At 42.3% G+C, this 25,160-nt stretch overlaps 1 protein-coding gene across 1 annotated transcript in view; it reads left to right on the top strand.

Annotated features, from left to right (window-relative positions):
- The window catches only part of LOC124046183 (protein kinase C zeta type-like), a 282,494-nt gene that overhangs the window by 246,926 nt on the left and 10,408 nt on the right, over positions 1–25,160 (top strand). Inside the window, 2 exon segments of the mRNA XM_046366285.1 lie at positions 3,816–3,905; positions 24,968–25,083. Coding sequence (XP_046222241.1) covers positions 3,816–3,905; positions 24,968–25,083 — 206 coding nt within the window.

Here is a 25,160-nt window from a genome sequence, read left to right as displayed (position 1 = left end):
CTTCCACACAGGTGTGGTTCCTGAATGAATTAAGCAATTAAAGTCCCATCATGCTTAGGGTCACGTATAAAAATTCTCGGCAAGACATTATTTTGGCTACCAGGCTATGCCCCCATAGGATGATAATGCCTCCATCCATACAGCAGAGTGGTTACTGAATGGTTTGATGAGCATGACAATGACATATACATGCCAGTCACCAGATCTCAGCCCTATTGAACACTTATGGGAGATTCTGTTGTGGTGCAAACAAAACCTTCCATACATGTTTGTCCATGTTAGAAGTGGTCAGAACGTGCTCAAACATGACCCATTTTGCATATCCCACCCTACCATGAGACATCCATGCACACCCGCATGTGGTATGTCTGTGGTATGTGTGTACACGTGTGCTTGTGAGAGGGAAAGAAAGAGAATAACTTGCATTGGATTTGCTTATGCTGTATTATATACTCTAGGAGTGTGTGTGTGTGTAGAATAATCTAGATATTGTTTATGTATAGAGGGTCAGTCAAGAGTTTGGAAACGCCTACTCAATCCAGAGTTTTACTTTATTTTTTACTATTTTCTACGTTGTAGAATAATAGTGAAGACATCAAAACTATGAAATAACACAAATGGAATCATGTAGTAACCAAAGAAGTGTTAAACAAACCAAAATATATCTTATATTTGAGATTTTTTCAAATTAGCCACCTTTTGCCTTGATGACAGCTTTGCACACTCTTGGCATTGTCTCAACCAGCTTCATGAGGTAGTCACCTGGAATACATTTCAATTAACAGGTATGCCTTGTTAAAAGTAAATTTGTGGAATTTATTTCCTTCTTAATGCATTTGAGCCAATCAGTTGTGTTGTGACAAGGTAGGGGTGGTATATAGATATAAGATAGCTTTATTTGGTAAAAGACCAAGTCCATATTATGGCAAGAACATAAATGACAGCCCATCATTACTTTAAGACATGTATGTCAGTCAATGTGGTTTGTAAGTTTCTTCAAGTCGAGTCGCAAAAACCATCAAGCGCTATGATGGAACTGGCTCTCATGAGGACCACCACAGGAAAGGAAGACCCAGAGTTACCTCTGCTGCAGAGGATAGGTTAATTAGAGTTAAATGCACCTCAAATTGCAACCCAAATAAATGCTTCACAGAGTTCAAGTAACAGACACATCTAAACAACTGTTCAGAGAAATCAAGCATTCGTGAATCAGGCATTCATGGTCAAATTGCTGCAAAGAAACCACTACTAAAGGACACCAATAAGAAAAAGAGGCTTGCTTAAGCCAAGAAACATGAGCAATGGACATTAGACCGATGGAAATCTGTTCTTTGATCTGATGAATCCAAATTTGAGATTTTTTGTTCCAACCGCTGTGTCCTTGTGAGATGCAGAGTAGGTTAACGGATGATCTCCGCATGTGTGGTTCCCACGGTGAAGCATGGAGGAGGAGGTGTGATGGTGTGGCTACCACAGTATTCTGCAGCGATACGCCATCCCATCTGGTTTGCGCTTAGTGGGACTATCATTTGTTTTTCAGCAGGACAACGCCCCAAAACACACCTCCAGGCTGTTTAAGGGCTATATGACCAAGGAGAGTGATGGAGTGCTGCATCAGATGACCTGGTCTCCACTATCACCCAACCTCAACCCAATTGAGATGGCTTGGGATGAGTTGTTCCACATAGTGAAGGAAAAGTAGCCAACAAGTGCTCAGTCATGGTAGAAATAGTTTTAGATACTCAGCTCCGTGGTCCTGGAATTCTCTCATTTAAAATTTTGATGATATCGTTTTGTTGGTGGAGTTTAAACCCTTGACCGATGTTTATATCATAGAAGAGTGTAAATTGTCTTTAGGACAGCTGTTTTTTTAGGCAATAATTTTGTTTTTTAACATAATATGTAATTGTATGTGTGTTTATAGTTTTGTTCAAAGTTGTTAGTGTAGCCCAGTCAAAACAGTTGAAGTCCGGAGACACCTGTTTACCGTAATCCCTCTCACCCCACCCCCCTAAGTTTTAGACACTATTGTTAAGTGACTTGGGCAAATACATTTAAACTAAAATTTTTACAATTCTTGACATTTAATCCTAGTAAAAATTACCTGTCTTAGGTCAGTTAGGGTCACCACTTTATTTTAAGAATGTGAAATGTCAAAATAATAGTAGAGTGATTTATTTCAGCTTTTTTTTTCTTTCATCACATTCCCAGTGGGTCAGAAGTTTACATACATTCAATTAGTATTTGGTAGCATTGCCTTTAAATTGTTTAACTTGGGTCAAACGTTTTTGGTAGCCTTCCACAAGCTTCCCACAATAAGTTGGGTGAATTTTGGCCCATTCCTCCTGACAGAGCTGGTGTAACTGAGTCAGGTTTGTAGGCCTCCTTGCTCACACACATTTTTTCATTTTTGCCCACATGGGATTGAGGTCAGGGCTTTGTGATGGCCACTCCAATACCTTGACTTTGTTGTCCTTAAGCCATTTGCCATAACTTTGGAAGTATGCTTGGGGTCATTGTCCATTTGGAAGACTCATTTGTGACCAAGCTTTAACTGATATTTTGATATGTTGCTTCAATTTATCCACATAATTTTCTTTCCTCATGATGCCCTCTTATTTTTTGAATTGCACCAGTCCCTCCTGCAGCAAAGCGCCCCCACAACATGATGCTTCATGGTTGTGATGGTGTTCTTCGGCTTGCAAGCATCCCCCCTTTTTCCTCCAAACGCAACGGTGGTCATTATGGCCAAACAGTTCTATTTTTGTTTCATCAGACCAGAGTACGTTTCTCCAAAAAGTACGATCTTTGTACCCATGTGCAGTTGCAAACCGTAGTCTGGTTTTTTATGGCCATTTTGGAGCAATGGCTTCTTCCTTGCTGAGTGGCCTTTCAGGTTATGTCGATATAGGACTCGTTTTACTGTGGATATAGATAATTTTGTACCTGTGTCCTCCAGCATCTTCACAAGGTCCTTTGCTGTTGTTCTGGGGAGTGAATTGCACTTTTTTCACCAAAGTACGTCCATCTCTAGGAGACAGTGTACTATTGTTTGTACAGATGAACGTGGTACCTTCAGGCATTTGTATATTGAGCAAAGAGGCACTGAGTTTGAAGGTAGGCCTTGAAATACATCCACAGGCACATCTCCAATTGACTCAAATTATGTCAATTAGCCTATCAGAAGCTTCTAAAGCCATGACATCATTTTCTGGAATTTTCCAAGCTGTTTAAAGGCACAGTGTATGTAAACTTCTGACCCACTGGAATTGTGATTAAGTGAAATAATCTGTCTGTAAACTATTTTTGGAAAAATGACTTGTGTCATGCACGAAGTAGATGTCCAAACCGACTAAAACTATTGTTTGTTAACAAGAAATGTGTGGAGTGGTTGAAAAGTAGTAGATCAAACAACCGATAAATATAAAGTAAATCTATTGTGATTATGGAGTTAAACTGTTAATACAATCTTTGATCTGTGAATTGTTGGCAGGAGTTGGTGTGTGTTTTTCATTGGTGGTATTTTGATAATCACCTTGTTTTGAGATTTCTAAGGCTAAAGGAATTGTGTAAGAGTTTGTTTGAGGGAAGTACTGACTGAACTTTGTTTAATTTGAGTAAATATTACATCTCTACATTCGACCAAGATCACATTGCTGTAATTGGTGTTATAAACTATCTATTAAAATTGGTGCCACAAATATACTTGATTGACTGGCGGCAGATATAGATTTTCTGTCATTTTCACTTTATTTATGGACTATTGCGTTGAGCATGCCAACTCTTGATTCTACTCGTTTCTCTCCACCTAACAGGACCCCAAAGAGCGTCTGGGTTGCCAGGTCCAAACGGGCTTCTCTGACATCAAGTCGCACACGTTTTTCCGCACTATAGACTGGGACCAGGTAAGCCTCCAATCAAATCCACTTAACTTAGAAGAATAGAAGTGAATGAATCCGTCTGACAGAGTATTTGTGATGGGAGGGAAGTCGGGAAGTCAACAGTGAGTAATTGTGTTCTGTGGTTAGTCAGTATCACCTGTGGGAACACATCTTGGTCATCGTGACGGTCATCAGTTTACTTTGATTCACATTATGTCTATTTGCATTACGTCATGCTTTAAATGGTGGGTACGCTATATTTTATTTGACTAATATTGCAAAAATGGTTGAGAAGATACTTGATTATTGGGGGGGGGGGGTGAAACAATATTTACTTTTTATTGCTAATGGTTAATTAAAGGAATTTCCGATTGGCATGGCTTTCCTAACTTTGACAACGAGGTAGTTTCCCATCAGCTTCCTTCCGAGTCATTTCCCTCAGCAATCAGCCCTTGTTAATGTCTTAATTGACCAGTGTTGGGAGAAGAGGGATCTTAGATACTTAATTGAGGAAAAATAAATTTACTTTAAAAAGTGAAACCCGTAAAGTTGCAGGTAATGGTTGGCAACAAAACAGCTTTAAATGAATAGAACACGTAGAGACACAGTGTTAGACCACTGCTGTGTAGAACAAAGTGACTGCCTCCTCTTTGTTGCACCACCAAGAATAAAAGTGAGTTCTAAATGACAGACATGCACCATCTGTGTGTGTGTGTGTGTGTGTGTGTGTGTGTGTGTGTGTGTGTGTGTGTGTGTGTGTGTGTGTGTGTGTGTGTGTGTGTGTGTGTGTGTGTGTGTGTGTGTGTGTGTGTGTGTGTGTGTGTGTGTGTGTGTGTGTGTGTGTGTGTGTGTGTGTTGAGGGGAGGTTGATGGTGTACAGCTGACGCATGCAGCTATTTCAGTGGGAGATGGGCCCATACAATATTTAGGGGATCCGGTATGTCATCAGAAATTATGCTCATGTGCACATACACAGTGGGATTCGGTGTTTCCGAACATTATTAGTTTCTAGTCAAAGAGTCTTCTGTATATTCAATATAAAAAAAGCGGGAGATGCCTTGATCACAGTGGTGCCTCCTTTTCTGTGCAATATCATTGTTCAATTGAATGTCAATCAACAGCATGTCTCACAGTGTTGCAAAGTACCCCGAGACGTTGTTACTTTTTTGATACTAGACCATCAAAAACGGTTCGGTACTCACATTTTTGTTACTTTCGGTACTTCTTTTAAATGTGTCTCACGTGGTCTACTGATTGAGCCAGGATCAAGTCTGTCTTTGATCACAGCCGTTGCCCCCTTATAGCGTGAGCGCAACGTGCCTGCGCCTTGTCTGCTCTACTTACTCATTGCTAGCTCTAGCCTGAAGATACCGGTAGCTTCCGCTTTGTAGGCTAAACCACTGGGCACAGACATCAATTTCAACGTCTTTTCCACGTTGGTTCAATGTAATTTCATTGAAATGATCTGGAAACAACGTTGGTTCAACCAGAGTGTGCCCAGTGGGAACTTTACTTGCTAGCTTACAGCTGAAGCCAACATAAATTCCCTACCCTAGTACCTTGTATATATTATGCAAACTATAAAGCAATATATTGCTGATTTCAAAGCTTGTCACCAAAAACAATTGTCATTCATTTGGTCTCCCCTGCCTGACGTCTCTCCCAGTCAAGATCATCCTCTTTGCTCAAGCGTGGAACTGGAGTGTGTGTTCACATGACGTCATTGGTCTTAAAGGGACAGAGCACACTTTTATAAAAGAAGAGATTGCTTCTTCTATGCAAATGTTGTTGATCAGTATAATAAAATAAGTATTTTAGTTTTTTTCTCTAGCACTACACAGCTGATTCAAATAATAATCTAATGATCAAGCTTTGATAATTTGAATCAGGTGTGTAGTGTTACCAAAATGTGCACCCCTTGGGGTCCCGAGGACTGAGTTTGGGGAAAACGCTGGTCCAGATCAACTGCCATTCTGTGACATTGGCTAATAAGACTCATTTCTTTTTGCTGTGGAATCATTTTGGTATCGAGTATAGTGATGCCTAACCTGGTATCGAAGTAAAAATTCTGCTATCGTGACAACACTAGTCTCTCATGAGATAATGTTTAAGTCTCTTTAACTATAGTGTTATAATGTTGACTTTTCTGGTTGAGAAGATAACAACTGTATAACAACTATTACAACCAACTGGTCTCTTCTAACCAGGTAAAGGAGTCTTTTTCATGATGAGATCTCGAGGCTACAAGACTGTTTTGCTAATACAGACTGAGATATGTTCTGGGATTCATCAGACAGCATTATGTTTACCACAACAGTCAAAGGCTTCATCAATAAGTGTTTACCACAACAGTCACAGGCTTCATCAATAAGTGTTTACCACAACAGTCACAGGCTTCATCAATAAGTGTTTACCACAACAGTCACAGGCTTCATCAATAAGTGTTTACCACAACAGTCACAGGCTTCATCAATAAGTGTTTACCACAACAGTCACAGGCTTCATCAATAAGTGTTTACCACAACAGTCACAGGCTTCATCAATAAGTGTTTACCACAACAGTCACAGGCTTCATCAATAAGTGTTTACCACAACAGTCACAGGCTTCATCAATAAGTGTTTACCACAACAGTCACAGGCTTCATCAATAAGTGTTTACCACAACAGTCACAGGCTTCATCAATAAGTGTTTACCACAACAGTCACAAGGTTCATCAATAAGTGCGTAGACAATATCCTCCTCACAGTGACCATAAGAATGTATCCAAACCAAAAACCATGGGCTAAAGGCCAGAGCTATTGCTTACAATGAACGGTACACGGACGCATACAAGAAAGGCCGCCAAGACCTCCAACGAGACATCAAACATGCAAAAGGACAATCTAGGAGGAAGGCTGAATCCTATTACACTGGCTCCGACGCTCATCGCATGTGGCAGGGCTTGCAAACAGAAATCCAGCCATGAGTTGCCCAGCGACGCAGAACTAGCAAGTTAAATAAATCAAATCAAATCAAATCCAATTTTATTTGTCACATACACATGGTTAGCAGATGTTAAATGCGAGTGTAGCGAAATGCTTGTGCCTCTAGTTCCGACAATGCAGTGATAACCAACAAGTAATCTAACTAACAATTCCAAAACTACTGTCTTATACACAGTGTAAGGGGATAAGGAACATGTACATAAGGATATATGAATGAGTGATGGTACAGAGCAGCATACAGTAGATGGTATCGAGTACAGTATATACATATGAGATGAGTGTGTAGACAAAGTAAACAAAGTGGCATAGTTAAAGTGGCTAGTGATACATGTGTTACATAAGGATGCAGTCGATGATGTAGAGTACAGTATATACATATGCATATGAGATGAATAATGTAGGGTAAGTAACATTATATAAGGTAGCATTGTTTAAAGTGGCTAGTGATATATTTACATCATTTCCCATCAATTCCCATTATTAAAATGGCTGGAGTTGGGTCAGTGTCAATGACAGTGTGTTGGCAGCAGCCACTCAATGTTAGTGGTGGCTGTTTAACAGTCTGATGGCCTTGAGATAGAAGCTGTTTTTCAGTCTCTCGGTCCCAGCTTTGATGCACCTGTACTGACCTCGCCTTCTGGATGATAGCGGGGTGAACAGGCAGTGGTTCGGGTGGTTGTTGTCCTTGATGATCTTTATGGCCTTCCTATAACATCGGGTGGTGTAGGTGTCCTGGAGGGCAGGTAGTTTGCCCCCGGTGATGCGTTGTGCAGTCCTCACTACCCTCTGGAGAGCCTTACGGTTGAGGGCGGAGCAGTTGCCGTACCAGGCGGTGATACAGCCCGCCAGGATGCTCTCGATTGTGCATCTGTAGAAGTTTGTGAGTGCTTTTGGTGACAAGCCGAATTTCTTCAGCCTCCTGAGGTTGAATAGGCGCTGCTGCGCCTTCTTCACGAAGCTGTCAGTGTGAGTGGACCAATTCAGTTTGTCTGTGATGTGTATGCCGAGGAACTTAAAACTAGCTACCCTCTCCACTACTGTTCCATCGATGTGGATAGGGGGGTGTTCCCTCTGCTGTTTCCTGAAGTCCACAATCATCTCCTTAGTTTTGTTGACGTTGAGTGTGAGGTTATTTTCCTGACACCACACTCCGAGGGCCCTCACCTCCTCCCTGTAGGCCGTCTCGTCGTTGTTGGTAATCAAGCCTACCACTGTTGTGTCGAGGAATAAAACACTTTGTCTTGTGTTTTTCTGGATGACTGTGTGATCTCGCTCTCCGTGGCCCACATGAGCAAAACATTTAAACGGGTTAACAACCACAAGGCGGAATACCAGGGGGTGTTCTCAAAGAATGCGCAGACCAGTTGGCAACAGACATTTTCAATCTGTCCTTGTCCCAGTCTGTAATCCCAACATGTTTCAAGCTGACCACCATTGTCCCTGTTCCCAAAAGCTCTAAGGTAACCTCCCTAAATTATTATCACCCTGTGGTACTCACATCTGTAATTATAAACACCATCACCCCAGACAGCCTAGACCCACTCCAATTCACATACCGCCCCAACAGACCCACAGATGACACAATCACTTCACACTGCCCTCTCCCACCTGGACAAGAGGAGAATTAACTAAGTGAGAATGCTGTTCATAGACTACAGCTCTATATCAGGCGGTATCAGATGCGGCCTGAAAAATTGCTAAAGACTCCAGCCAACCAAGCCATAGACTGTTCACTCTGCTCCCATCCGGCAAATGGTACCGGAGCATGGGCTCTTGAACCAACAGGCTCCGACACAGCTTCTACCCCCAAGCCATAAGAATAAGACTGCTAAATAGTCAATGAATGGTACTCAAACTATCTGCACTGACTCTATCTTGCTCTGACCCTATACCAAACATTAGTTGCTCACCCCCCCCCTTTGCCCTCAGAACATCCTCAATTCATCGGGGCATGGACTCAACAAGGTCTCAAAAGCGTTCCACTGGGATGCTGGCCTATCTTTACTCCAAAGCTTCCCACAGTTTGCTGGATGTCCTTTGATACACAAGGGGAACTGTTGAGTGTGAGAAACCCAGCAGCGTTGCAGTTCTTGACACACACTAGTGTGCCTTGCACCTACTACCATACCCTGTTCAAAGGCACTTAAAACTTTTGTCTTGCCCATTCACCCTCTGAATGGCACACATACACAATTCATGTCTCAATTGTCTTCAACCTGTCTCCACCCCCTCATCTACACTGATTGAAGTGGATTTAACAAGTGACATCAATAAGGGATCATGTCTATTCACCTGGTCAGTCTGTGATGTTCTTAATGTATACACACTCACTCACACACATTACATTGACACTCGACAAAAAATCCACACACATTCACATACGCACACACACACACACACACAACACACATTCCGATTTTTTATTTATTTTATTTTATTTCACCTTTATTTAACCAGGTAGGCTAGTTGAGAACAAGTTCTCATTTGCAACTGCGACCTGGCCAAGATAAAGCATAGCAGTGTGAACAGACAACACAGAGTTACACATGGAGTAAACAATTAACAGGTTAATAACACAGTAGAAAAAAAGGGGAGTCTATATACAATGTGTGCAAAAGGCATGAGGAGGTAGGGGAATAATTACAATATTGCAGATTAACACTGGAGTGATAAATGATCAGATGATCATGTACAGGTGGAGATATTGGTGTGCAAAAGAGCAGAAAAGTAAATAAATAAAAACTGTGGGGATGAGGTAGGTGAAAATGGGTGGGCTATTTACCAATAGATTATGTACAGCTGCAGCGATCGGTTAGCTGCTTAGATAGCTGATGTTTGAAGTTGGTGAGGGAGATAAAAGTCTCCAACTTCAGACATGCTACACATACAGTTGAAGTTGGAAGTTTCATACATACATACATACATACATACATACATACATACATACATACATACATACATACATACATACATACATACATACATACATACATACATACATACATACATACATACATACATACATACATACATACATACATACATACATACATACATACATACATACATACATACATACATACATACATACATACATACATACATACATACATACATACATACATACATACATACATACATACATACATACATACATACATACATACATACATACATACATACATACATACATACATACATACATACATACATACATACATACATACATACATACATACATACATACATACATACATACATACATACATACATACATACATACATACATACATACATACATACATACATACATACATACATACATACACTTAGGTTGGAGTCATTAAAACTCATTTTTCAACCATTCCACAAATGTCTTGTTAAGAAACTATAGTTTTGGCAAGTCGATTAGGACATCTACTTTGTGAATGACACAAGTCATTTTTCCAACAATTGTTCACTGTGTCACAATTCCAGTGGGTCAGAAGTGTACATACACTAAGTTGACTGTGCCTTTAAACAGCTTGGAAAATTCCAGAAAATTATGTCAAGGCTTTAGAAGCTTCTGATAGGCTAATTGACATGATTCGAGTCAATTGGAGGTGTACCTGTGGATGTATTTCAAGGCCTACCTTCAAACTCAGTGCCTCTTTGCTTGACATCATGGGATTTTTTTAAATCAGCCAAGACCTCAGAAATAAAATTGTAGACCTCCACAAGTCTGGTTCACCCTTGGGAGCAATTTCCAAATGCCTGAAGGTACCACGTTCATCTGTACAAACAATAGTACGCATGTATAAACACCATGTGACCACACAGCAAGAGATGAACGTACTTTGGTGCGAAAGTTCAAATAAATATTTTCTTTACTTTACTCTTATTTATCCTGATGCCTAGTCGCTTTACCCTGCTTTCATGTATCTACGTCAATTACCCCGTATCTATCTGCACATTGGTCTGGTTACTCCCTGTTAATTTTGTTACTCTTTTATTTGTAGTATTATTTTGAAACCACATCATAGGGAAGGTCTCGTAAGCAAGCAGTTCAAGGTAAAGTCTACACCAGTTATATTCGGCGCATTTAATTAACAAATACAATTTTACTTGAAAAACGTAATTTGTTTGGTATCTGGTCACATTACTACGACCAGTTAAAGGCGTCCTTTTCTAGTTGGTAAAAGTGACATCACTGCAACAACTTTTGCCCGCTGGGTAAGTTCCTGCCTTTACTTCCCAGTCCTATCAGATAAATCCTGCAGGTGGATTAACGAAGGGCAGAAAGGAAAAGGTAACAACTTTGTTGAATGACGTGCAGCCCGTGTCCATAACATAAGCCTCCCTAGCTCAGTGCCAAACTCAGCATAGTGATGTCAGAGACGGTGCTGCCAGCCTATCCCGTGGGGGTGATCAGAACCCCTGCAGCAGCCAGTAGCAGAATTATGGCCCACATCTCTAACTGCGTCTCTGACTGCCCCTCTCAAGAGAATAGCGCTGCTCCACATCCTCTTACCAGAGTAACAGTGGAAAATCTTTCGGAAATCCAATGCAGAATTATTACCGACAGGCAGTGATTGGATAACTCGTATAGACATAGAAGAGCAGACAGAGATAAATACCCTGACTTGATTTCGGTTCACTAAATAGGCTATAGCCTAGGATAGAAAAAACATTGCCAAAAGGAATGATTTCAAAGATACAAAGCCGTGGATAAGTCTCTTAGACTACTGTCAGTGTAAGAAACCATAACTGTAAGTTCTAAAATACCAAACATATCCTGTCCTTTATTATAAACTCGGAGCCCTGAATGCTGATTGGATGAAAGCCGTAGTATATCAGTCCGTATTCCACAGGTATGACAAAACATACAATTTTTACTGCTTTAATTGCTTTGGTAACCAGTTTATAATAGCAATAAGGTACTTTGGGGGGGTTGTGGTATATCGCGGGGCTGTATAAGGGCTGTATCCAGGCACTCTGCATTGTGGGCCTTATTGCTTAAATATACACTGCTCAAAAAAATAAAGGGAACACTTAAACAACACAATGTAACTCCAAGTCAATCACACTTCTGTGAAATCAAACTGTCCACTTAGGAAGCAACACTGATTGACAATACATTTCACATGCTGTTGTGCAAATGGAATAGACAACAGGTGGAAATTATAAGCAATTAGCAAGACACCCCCAATAAAGGAGTGGTTCTGCAGGTGGTGACCACAGACCACTTCTCAGTTCCTATGCTTCCTGGCTGATGTTTTGGTCACTTTTGAATGCTGGCGGTGCTTTCACTCTAGTGGTAGCATGAGACTGAGTCTACAACCCACACAAGTGGCTCAGGTAGTACAGCTCATCCAGTACATGCTCTTCACAGATGAAAGCAGGTTCACACTGAGCACATGTGACAGACGTGACAGTCTGGAGATGCCGTGGAGAACGTTCTGCTGCCTGCAAAATCCTCCAGCATGACCGGTTTGGCGGTGGGGTGGCATTTCTTCGGGGGGGCCGCACAGCCCTCCATGTGCTCGCCAGAGGTAGCCTGACTGCCATTAATTACCGAGATGAGATCCTCAGACCCCTTGTGAGACCATATGCTAGTGCGGTTGGCCCTGGGTTCCTCCTAATGAGGAAGGCATTGATGCTATTGACTGGCCCGCCCGTTGCCCAGACCTGAATCCAATTTATCACATCTGGGACATCATGTCTCGCTCCATCCACCAACGCCATGTTGCACCACAGACTGTCCAGGAGTTGGCAGATGCTTTAGTCCAGGTCTGGGAGGAGATCCCTCAGGAGACCATCCGCCACCTCATCAGGAGCATGCCCAGGCGTTGTAGGGAGGTCATACAGGCACGTGGAGGCCACACACACTACTGAACCTCATTTTGACTTGTTTTAAGGGCATTACATCAGCCTGTAGTGTGGTTTTCCACTTTAATTTTGAGTGTGACTCCAAATCCAGACCTCCATGGGTTGATAAATTTGATTTCCATTGATCATTTTTGTGTAATTTTGTTGTCAGCACATTCAACTATGTAAGGAAAAAAGTATTTAATAAGAATATTTCATTCATTCGGATCTAGGATGTGTTATTTTAGTGTTCGCTTTATTTTTCTGAGCAGGTTATAATCTCAAAATAGCTTAAAATATCAGATTTGTCAAGCATGCAATGAAAATAAATTGTGTTAATACCGTGAGGCACACTCCTACTCATATATGAATAAACAGCATAATCTGCGTCCCAAATGTCACCATATTCACTACATAGTGCACTACTTTTAACCAGGGCCGATAGGGCACTAGCAAAAAAATAGGGCATATGGGCCCTTGATAAAAGGATGCAACCGAGATGCTGCTTTTGGGGAAATTGGGTGTGGGTCCCACCATAAAAGTGAGAAGGAAAAAAATATGTCTAAATATCAGTAACGTGCCTTGCCATGACACGTGGTGCAGTGCAGACAGCAAAGGAAAAATCTTGTGAATTTGACCACTGATATTCTCCCCCCAGCCCCCGTGAAACCTCCATGTTAAAAGGCTTGATGAAGCTTTGATGGCATGTCTCAGTGGCGGTTGACCATTGAAGGTGTGGAATTCGTACACGACGCAACGTCCTTCCAACAGAAACCTAGCAGTCTCTGGCCCAGACAAAACTCCCGGGCTCTGAGCAGCACTTTGACTACTGTTGTTTAAGCATATTAATATGAATCACAACACATTGTATCCAAGATGGCATAGCAGTCAGATGACTTTGTCTTGTCGTGTCCCGTGTATATATTTTGTATATATTTTTAACCTCAATTTCAACATACTCTACAGCAACCCGCTTCACCCGATGTTATATAGATCTGATATTTTCTATACTTTAGAACTGGAACCCCCATAAGAAGTTAGCCAGCTAACTAGCTAGTAGTCAGCTAGCCATTGCTAGTGGTCATCAGCTAACCTCAGCCCGGACAACTCCTGCCAGTCTGCACAGCGCGACTCAACCCAGAGCATATCAGGCTGATTTTTCTCTACCACATCTCTGGATTCCTACCGCAAGCTCTGAACCTTTTCACCTGGATCATCACAGCTAGCTAGCTGCTATTTGAGTGGCTTCTCCTGGCTAACGTCTCTGTCTCGACGCAAGCACCAGTTAGCCTGGAGCTAGCCCCGAGCTAGGCCCACCTCCCGGCTAGTTGAAGAGCTCCATCAGTCACTTTCTTGGGCTACAATACCTATTTTGCCAATTGGCCTGGACCCTTTTACTGCCTACACGGAGCACCGCCGATCCATCACGACTGGTCTGCCGACATAACCGTCCGAGGGGGCTTCAACAGACTCTTCCGTCGCGACTCTTAAGGCACTCCTGCTAGCCTGCTTTCCCCGGCCCGCTAGCTGTATGAATTGCCATGTCTCCAGCTCGCCGAGCTACTCACTGGACCGTATGATCACTTGGCTACGCATGCCTCTCCCTTAGGTCAATATGCCTTGTTCATTGCTGTTTTGGTTACTGATTATTGTCTTATTTCACTGTCGAGCCTCGAGCCCTGCTCAATATGCCTCAGCTAGCCCTTTTGTTCCACCTCCAACACATGCGGTGACCTCAACTGGCTTAAATGATGTCTCTAGAGACAAAACCTCTCTCATCGTCACTCAATGCCTCGGTTTACCTCTACTGTATTCACATCCTACCATACCCTTTTTGTACATTATGCCTTGCCTTTTACTCTCTGTTCTGAAATCACTAGACGACCAGTTCTTATAGCCTTTAGGCCTTATCCTACTCCTCCTCTGTTCCTCTGGTGATGTACAGGTTAATCAAGGCCCTGCAGCGCCTAGCTCCACTCCCATTCTCCAGGCGCTCTCATTTGTTGACTTCTGTAACTGTAAAAGCCTTGGTTTCATGCATGTTAACATTATAAGCCTCCTCCCTAAATTTGTTTTATTCACTGCTTTAGCACACTCTGCCAACCCGGATGTCCTAGCCGTCTTTAAATCCTGACTTAGGAAGGCCACCAAAAATCCTGAAATTTCCACCCCTAACTATAACATTTTCCTACAAGATAGAACTGCCAAAGAGGGCGGAGTTCCAATCTACTGTAGAGATAACCTGCGTAGTTCTGTCATGCTGTGCCCAAATAATTCGAGCTTCTACTTTTAAAAATCCACATTTCCAGAAACAAGTCTCTCACTGTTGCCGCTTGCTACAGACCACCTTCAGCCCCCAGCTGTGCCCTGGACATCATATGTGAATTGATTCCCCCCCATCTATCTTCAGAACTCGTAATGTTAGGTGACCTAAACGGGGACATGCTTAACACCCCAGCCATCCTATAAGCTAAGCGAGATGCCCTCAGTCTCACACAAATGATCAATGAACCTACCAGGTACAACCCCAAATCTGTAAACACGGGCACCCTCATAGATATCATCCTTACCAACCTGCCCTCCAAATACACCTCTGCTGTCGTCAACCAGGATCTCGGCGATCACTGCCTGCGTCCGTAATGGGTCTGCGGTCAAACGACTACACCTCATCACTATCAAACTCTCCCTAAAACACTTCAGCGAGCAGGCCTTTCTAATCGATCTGGCCCGGGTATCCTGGAAGGATATTGAATCATTCCGTCAGTAGAGGATGCCTGGTTATTCTATAAAAGTGCTTTCCTCACCATCTTAAATTAGCATGCCCCGTTCAAAAAATGTAGAGCTAGGAACAGAAATTGGGTGGCAGGTAGCCTAGTGGTTAGAGCGTTGGGCCAGTAACGAAAGGTTGCTAGATCGAATCCCCGAGCTGACAAGGTAAAAATCTGTCGTTCTGCCCCTGAACAAGGCAGTTAACCCACTGTTCCTAGGCCGTCATTGTAAATAAGAATTTGTTCTTAACGGACTTCCCTAGTTAAAGGTTAAATAAAAAATATAGCCCTTGGTTCACTCCAGACCTGACTGCCAGAGACCAGCACAAAAATATCCTGTGGCATACTGAATTGGCATTTAATAGCCCCTGAGATATGCAACTTAGGAACCAATATACACAGGCGGTTAGGAAAGCAAAGGCGAGCTTTTTCAAACACAATTTGCATCCTGTAGCACAAATTCCCAAAAGTTCTGGGACACTGTAAAGTCCATGGAGAATAAGAGCACCTCCTCCCAGCTGCCCACTGCACTGAGGCTAGGAAACCCTGCCACCACCAATAAATCCACGATAATTGAGAATTTCAATAAGCATTGTTCTATGGCTGGCCATGCTTTCCACCTGGCTACCCTTACCCCGGTCAACATCTCTGCACCCCCCACAGCAACTTGCCCAAGCCTCCCAATTTCTCCTTCACCCAAATCCAGATAGCTGATGTTCTGAAAGAGATGCAAAATCTGTACCCCTACAAATCAGCTGGGCTAGACAAAATGATCTGCCGCAATTGTTGCAACCCCTATTACTAGCCTGTTCAACCTCTTTCATATCGTCTGAGATCCCCAAAGATTGGAAAGCTTCCGCGGTCATCCCCCTCTTCAAAGGGGATGACACTGACCCACACTGTTACAGACCTATATCTATCCTACCCTGCCTTTCTAAGGTCTTCGATAGCCAAGTTAACAAACAAATCATCGACCATTTCGAATCCCACCGTACCTTCTCCGCTATGCAATCTGGTTTCCGAGCTGGTCACGGGTGCACCTCAGCCACGCTCAAGGTCCTAAACGATATCATAACCGCCATTGATAAAAGACAATAATGTGCAGCCGTATTTCGACTCTGTCAATCACCACACTCTCATCGGCAGACTCAGTAGCCTCGGTTTCTCAAGTGACTGCCCTGCCTGGTTCATCAACTACTTCTCAGACAGAGTTCAGTGTGTCAAATCGGAGGGCCTGTTGTCCGGACCTCTGGCAGTTTATGGGGGTGCCACAGGGTTCAGTTCTCGGGCCAACTTTTCTCTGTATATATCAATGATGTTGCTCTTGCTGCGGGTGATTCTCTGATCCACCTCTACGCAGACGACACCATTCTGTATACTTCTGGCCCTTCCTTGGACACTGTGCTATCTAACTTCCAAACGAGCTTCAATGCCATACAACACTCCTTCCGTGGCCTACAACTGCTCTTAAACGCTAGTAAAACTAAATGCATGCTTTCCAACCGTTCGCTGCCTGCACCCACACGCCCGACTATCATCACCACCTTGGATGGTTCCCGGTACCTAGGTGTCTGGCTAGACGGTAAACTCTCCTTCCAGACTCATATCAAACATCTCCAATCTAAAATCAATTTTAGAGTCAGCTTCCTTCACTTATGCCGCCAAACTTACCCTAGAAAAAATGGCTATCATACCAATCCTCAACTTCGGTGATGTCATCTACAAAATAGCTTCCAATACTCTAATCAGCAGACTGGATGCAGTTTATCACAGTGCCATCCATTTTGTTACTAAAGCACCTTATACCACCCACCACTGCGACCTGTATGCTCTAGTCGGCTGGCCCTCGCTACATATTCTTCGCCAGCAGGTGTATTTCAAAAATCGCTGAAGTTGGAGACTTTTACCTCCCTCACCAATTTTAAACATCTGCTATCTGAGCAGCTAACTGATCGCTGCAGCTGTACATAGTCCATCGGGAAATAGCCCACCCAATTTATCTACCTCATCCCCAAACAGTTTTTATTTATTTACTTTTCTGCTCTTTTGCACACCAGTATCTCTACCTGCACATGACCTGATCATTTATCACTCCAGTGTCAATCTGCTAAATTGTAATTATTCACCTACCTCCTTATGCCTTTTGCACACAATGTGTATAGACTCTTTTTTTTTCTTTTTTTCTACTGTGTTATTGACTTGTTTATTTGTTTACTCCATTTGTAACTCTGTGTTGTTTGTTCACACTGCTATGCTTTATCTTGGCCAGGTCGTAGTTGTAAATGAGAACCTGGTTAAATAAAGGTTAAAACATTTTTTTTTTAATCAGAGCAGCTTACAGATCATTGCACCTATACATAGGCCACCTGTAAATAGCCCACCCAACTACCTCATCCCCATATTGTTATTATTATTATTTTTTGCTCCTTTGCACCCCAGTATCTCTACTTGCACATTCATCTTCTGCACATCTATCACTCCATTGTTTCATTGCTAAATTGTAATTACTTCGCCACTACGGCCAATTTATTGCCTTACCTCCCTAATCTTACCTCATTTGCAAAAACTGTATATAGACTTTTCTATTGAGTTATTGACTGTACGTTTGTTTATTCCATGTGTAACTCTGTGTTGTTTGTGTCGCACTGCTTTGCTTTATCTTGGACAGGTTGCAGTTGTAAATGAGAACTTGTTCTCAACTGGCCTTAAAGAAAGGTTAAATAAAAAAAATAAAAAAACAGGCTCCGGCCTTTCCTATAAGATTTTATGTAGTTGATAAATTAGATATCTATGAGCACTCCCCTTATCTGTTCTTACAGTACCCTCTGTTTTGAAAGAACCCTTTTTGTTTTGTTTAGAAAGCCCCCCCTTCTTGTAGTTTAACTGTTTAAACAGCCCCGATAACTTGTCAGATGACTCAACAAGAGACTGACTAAAGATTTCAGAGGGAGAAAACTGAGGGAACTACGCATTGATGTGAAAAATGAGTTGTGTGTGTTCATTTGAGTGTGTGTATGAGAGAGAATGTGACAGTGAGAGCTCCTTGCCGGGCCCCTGCTGTCGATTGGCTGTAATTAGTAATCATCATCATCTCCTCACCCCTCTGGAGTCCTCCCTGCTGCCGTATCACACACTCGCTCTCAAACACATACAGGCACGCACTTTCTGTCACAGACACACAGTCGCACGCACACACACTCTCTCTCTTACTCTCTCGGCCATCACGCACACAGGCAACGTCAGATGGTGATGTGATCTAAGGGTGTTTGGTTACCCCGCTCATCCTTGGCTCCAGCTCCCCTTTCAAGTTCCCTCCGGCTCCTGGGCCACTTCCTCTGAGTAGGAGAGGCTCATTTATGAACCATGCGTACGTACAAAATATACCCCAAAATGTGCGTGTACAAGTTGTCATTTATAAAAAACTGAACTGTCCTTTCCTCCACGCAAACTTTAGACCATGCATACACACATCTTCTAGTGCTTGAAGCATTGTATTGAAATAAGGCTTAACTATTTTGTGCAAATGGCAGATAGGATGCAGCCATTTGCTGTTAGTGAGAATAGTGAAAATCAAGTGTGTATTATTTTTGGAATCTAAAATAAGACACAGGAATCTATTACCTATTTATTTTCATAACCATTGCAGAGTAAATTCTTCACCTTTTCTGTCCATGACGGGCTCATATTCCTGAAGTAAGTTATACAACAAATTACCATGGTCATTCTTCATTGAATTGGGTCTATGTAAATATATAGGCTATGTATTTCAAGGTTTGATGTATGTGATCCCATAGGCACGGGATAAGACACCGGATAAGACAGGAGAAATACTCCAGATACTACAGACTACCCCTAGCCCCCCGACACATAAACTACTGCATCATAAATACTGGAGGCTGAGACAGGGTGGGTCAGGAGACATTGTGGCCCCACCCGATGATACCCCCGGACAGGGCCAAACAGGCAGGATTTTAACCCACCCACTTTGCCAAAGCACAGCCCCCACGCCAATAGAGGGATATCTTCAACCACGAACTTACCATCCTGAGACGAGGCCGAGTACAGCCCACAAAGAGGGCGGGGGCACAAACCCGGACGGGTAGATCACATCAGTGACGCACCCCTCCTAGGGACGGCATGGAAGAGCATCAGTAGGCCAGTGACTCAGCCCCTGTAATAGGGTTAGAGGCAGAGAATCCCAGTGGAGAGAGGGGAAGCGGCCAGGCAGAGACAGCAAGGGCAGGTCGTTGCTCCAGTGCCTTTCCATTCACCTTCACACTCCTGGGCCAGACTACACTCAATCATAGGACCTACAGATGAGATGAGTCTTCAATAAAGACTTAAAGGTTGAGACGGAGTCTGTGTCTCTCACATGGGTAGGCAGGTCATTCCATAAAAATGGAATGAAAAAAGTTTGCTTAGAAATTCTAGGGACAATTAGGAAGCTTGCGTTTTGTGACCATAGCGTACATGTAAGTATGTACGGCAGGACCAAGTATAAACACCATGGAACCACGCAGCTGTCATACCACTCAGGAAGGAGACATGTTCTGTCTCCTAGAGATGAACGTACTTTGGTGCAAAAAGTGCAAATCAATCCCAGAAGAACAGCAAAGGACCTTGTGAAGATGCTGGAGGAAACCGATACAAAAGTATCTATATCCACAGTAAAATTAGTCCTATATCGACATAACCTGAAAGACCGCTCAGCAAGGAAGAAGGCAGAAGCCACTGCTCCAAAACCGCCATTAAAAAAGCCAGACTACGGTTTGCAACTGCACATGGGGAAAAAGATCGGATTTTTGGGAGGAATGTCCTCTGGTCTGATGAAACAAAAAAAGAACTGTTTGGCCATAATGACCATCGTTATGTTTGGAGGAAAAAGGGGGAGGCTTGCAAGCCGATGAACACCATCCCAACCGTGAAGCACGACGGTGGCAGCATCTTGTTGTGGGGGTGCTTTGATGCAGGAGGGACTGGTGCACTTCACAACATAAATGGCTTCATGAGGTTGGAAAATGATGTGCATATATTGAAACAACATCTCAAGACATCAGTCAGGAAGTTAAAGCTTGGTCACAAGTGGGTCTTCCAAATGGACAATGACCCCAAGCATACTTCCAAAGTTGTGGCAAAATGGCTTAAGGACAAGAAAGTCAAGGTATTGGAGTGGCCATCTCAAAGCCCTGAACTCAATCCTATAGAAAATGTGTGGGCCGGACTGAAAAAGAGTGTGCGAGTTACACCAGCTCTGTCAGGAGGAATGGCCTAAAATTCACCCAACCTATTGTGGGAAGCTTGTGGAAGGCTACCCAACATTTTTGACCCAAGTTAAACAATTTAAAGGCAATGCTACCAAATACTAATTGAGTGTATTTAAACTTCTGACTCACTGGGAATGTGATAAATCACTCTACTATTATTCTGACATTTCACATTTTTTTAAATAAAGTGGTGATCCTAACTAACCTAAGACAGGGAATTTTTACTAGGATTAAATGTATTTGGCTAAGGTGTATGTAAACCTCCGACTTCAACTGTACATAAAGTGCTTTCATTTCTAAACATTAAAACAGATATGTATGAAAATACCCTCAAATAAAAGTGGACATTCTGTAGCCTACTGTCGCCTGAAATGAAACATTTGATCTCAAATCCAAAATGCTGGATGGAGTATAGAGCCAAATAAAAATGTCAAGCTTCACTGTCCAAATACATATGGAGGGGAGTGTATAAAACACAAAGACAATGTTTTTTTGAACAATGTAAGGTCCTCATTTGACTATTGCATGACTGAGAAGGACTGGAAAACCATGGAAACGAACCACATGTGAACCCTTACTCACTCTGCAGGGCCCAGTGAATCACCCACTAACAATATTGATAGGCTCACCCTTCCTTGCACCATCATATTTTTTACTCTCCTGCTTTTCTCTCTTTTTCTTTATTTAATTCATATGATATACAGTATCAGTCAAAAGTTGACACACCTACTCATTCAAGGGTTTTTCTTTATTAAAAAAAACAATTTTCTACATTGTAGAATAATAGTGAAGACGTCAAAACTATGAAATAACACATGGAATCATGAAATAACCAAAAAAGTGTTAAAACAAATCAAAATATATTTTATATACTTCAAAGTAGCCACCCTTTGCCTTGATGACAGCTTTGCACACTCTTGGCATTCTCTCAAGCAGCGAATGCTTTTCCAACAGTCTTGGAGTTCCCACATAAATCCTGAGCATTTGTTGGCTGCTTTTCTTTCACTCAGCGGTCCAACTCATCCCAAACCATCTCAATTGGGTTGAGGTCGGGTGATTGTGGAGGCCAGGTCATCTGATGCAGCACTCCATCACTCTCCTTGGTCATATATCCCTTACACAGCCTGGAGGTGTGTTTTGGGTAATTATCCTGTTGAAAAACAAATGATAGTCCAACTATGCTGGTTAAGTGTGCCTTGAATTCTAAATAAATCACAGACGGTGTCACCAGCAAAGCACCATCACACCTTCTACTCCATGCTTCACGGTGGGAACCACACATGCGGAGATCATCCGTTCACCTACTCTGCGTCTCACAAAGACACAGCGGTTGGACCCAAAAATCCAAAATTTGTACTCATCAGACCCAAGGACAGATTTCCACCGGTCTAATGTCCATTGCTCGTGTTTCTTGACCCAAGCAATTCTTCTTCTTATTGGTGTCCTTTAGTAGAGGTTTCTGATTCATGCAGTCTCCTCTGAACAGTTGATTTTTTTAACCTTTATTTAACTAGGCAAGTCAGTTAAGAACAAATTCTTATTTTCAGTGACTGCCTAGGAACAGTGGGTTAACTGCCTGTTCAGGGGCAGAACAACAGATTTGTTCCTTGTCAGCTCGGGATTTGAACTTGCAACCTTTCGGTTACTAGTCCAACGCTCTAACCACTAGGCTACCCTGCCGCCCCAATGTTGAGGTGTGTCTGTTACTTGAACTCTGGGAAGCATTTATTTGGGCTTCAATCTGAGGTTGTTTCTGAGGCTGGTAACTAACTTATCCTCTGCGGCAGAGGTAACTCTGGGTCTTCCTTTCCTGTTGCGGTCCTCATGAGAGCCAGTTTCATCAGAGAGCTTGATGGTTTTTGCAACTGCACTTGAAGAAACTTTAAAAGTTCTTAATCTTCCGCATTGACTGACCTTCACGTTTTAAAGTAATGATGGACTGTCTCTCTTTGCTTATTTGAGCTGTTATTGCCATAATATGGACGTGTTATTTTACCAAATAAGGATATGTTCTGTATACCACCCCTACCTTGTCACAACACAACTGATTGGCTCAAACACCTTAAGAAGGACAGAAATTACACAAATGTACTTTTAAGAAGGCACACCTGTTAATTGAAATGCATTCCAGGTGACTACCTCATGAAGCTGGTTGAGAGAATGCCAAGAGTGTGTAAAGCTGTCTTCAAGGCAAAGAGTGGCTACTTTGAAGAATCTCAAATATAACATATATTTTGATTTGTTTAACACTGTTTTGGCTACTACATGATTCCATGTGTGTTATTTCACAGTTTTGATGTCTTCACTAATATTCTACAATGTACAAATAAAGGAAACACCCTGGAATGGTTAGCTGTCCAAAGCTTTGACTGATACTGTATATTCAACAAAGCCAATAAACAGACGTACAGTGCAACATTTACAAAGATAACGTGTGCATGTCACACCTGGGTCACATAAGTATTTGTTTCCTTTCAAATACGTAATTGCTATTCTGTGACAATCTGGACCAGGCTAGCATGGACCAGGTAATATTTACCAGACTCCGAAAACAGAAAACGGACTGAAACATGGAGGGACTACCTGAACCTTGTACTTTCTAGAAATGCTCGTTTTAGTCGTCCGTTGCAAAATGTTTTTCTACGGTGTGCACTAATGACAGTGTTGTTTGTATTTTATTAGGGCAGCAGCTACTCTTCCTGGGGTCCAAACACATTAAGACACATGACACATAAAACAAAAGATAAAACAATGTGTGTCTCTTCACAGTCCCTGCTGTTCCGTAAGGTGCATTTTTATCTGTTTTTAAAATCTGATTCTACTGCTTGCTTCAGTTACCTGTGTGGAATAGAGTTCCATGTAGTCATGACTTTATGTAGTAATGTGCGCCTCCTATAGTCTGTTCTGGACTTGGGGATTGTGAAGAGACATCTGGTGGCATGTCTTGTGGGGTATGCATGGGTGTCCGAGCTGTGTGCCAGTAATTTAAACAGACAGCGTGGTGCACTCAGCTTGTCAATACTTCTTACGAAAACAAGTAGTGATGAAGTCTATCTCTCCTCCACTTTGAGCCATGAGAGATTGACATGCATATAATTAATGTTTGCTCTCTATGTACATTTAAGGGCCAGCCGTGCTGCCCTGTTCTGAGCCAATTGTAATTTTCCTAAGTCCCTCTTTGTGGTACCTGACCACACGACTGAACAGTAGTCCAGGTGCAACAAACCTACAGCCTCTAGGACCTGCCTTGTTGATGGTGTTAAGAACGCAGAGCAGCGCTTTATTTTGGACAGACTTTTTGCCATCTTAGCTACTTTTGAATCGACATGTTTTGACCATGAAAGTTTGGGTTACTCCAAGCAATTTTGTCACCTCAACTTGCTCAATTTCCACATTATTCATTTCAAGATTTAGTTGAGGTTTAGGGTTTGTCCCAAATACAATGCTTTTAGTTTTTGAAATATTTAGGACTAACTTGTTCCTTGCCACACATTCTGAAAATAACTGCAGCTCTTTAAGTGTTGCAGTCAATTCAGTCACTGTAGTAGCTGATATGTATAGTGTTAAGTCATCTGCATACATAGACACACTGGCTTTACTCATGTTGTTAGTAAAGCTTTTTAAAAGTAAGGGGCCTAGACAGCTGCCCTGGGGAATTCCTGATTCTACCTGGATTATGTTAGACAGGCTTCCATTAAAGAACACCCTCTGTCTTCTGTTAGACAGGTAACTCTTTATCCACAATATAGCAGGGGGTGTAAAATCCATAACACATAAGATTTTCCAGCAGCAGACTATGATCGATAATGTCAAAAGCGCACTGAAGGTTAACAAAACAGCTCCCAATATTGTAATCATCAGTTTCTCTCAGCCAATCATCAGTCATTTGTGTGCTGGGCTTGTTGAATGTCCTTCCCTATAAGCATGCTGAAAGTCTGTTGTCAATTTGTTTACTGTAAAATAGCATTGTATCTGGTCAAACACCATTTTTTCCAAAAGTTTACTAAGGGTTGGTAACAGGCTGATTGGTCGGCTGTTTGAGCCAATAAAGGGGGGCTTTACTGTTCTTCAGTAGCGGAATGACTTTTGCTTCCCTCAAGGCCTGAGGGCACACACTTTCTAGTAGGCTTAAATTGAAGATGTGGCAAATAGGAGTGGTAATATTGTCTGCTGTTATCCTCCAATTTTCCATTAAAGTTGTTGTGCTCGTCTCCCCATGCAGCTGGAGAAGAAACAGATGGCCCCGCCCTTCAAGCCACAGATCGCAGATGACTATGGCCTGGAGAACTTTGACACCCAGTTCACTAACGAACCAGTGCAGCTAACACCAGACGATGAGTAAGTGAACACCCTCTAAACCGACATGACCAGCCTAACAGAAGACTACGTATTTAATCAAGACTAGATATTTAATG

This window comes from Oncorhynchus gorbuscha, linkage group LG10 (genome assembly GCF_021184085.1).
Source record: "Oncorhynchus gorbuscha isolate QuinsamMale2020 ecotype Even-year linkage group LG10, OgorEven_v1.0, whole genome shotgun sequence".
NCBI classification, from domain to species: Eukaryota; Metazoa; Chordata; class Actinopteri; order Salmoniformes; family Salmonidae; genus Oncorhynchus; species Oncorhynchus gorbuscha.
Note: the sequence above shows the minus strand (reverse complement) of the source record. Positions and strands in the feature narration are given on the sequence as shown.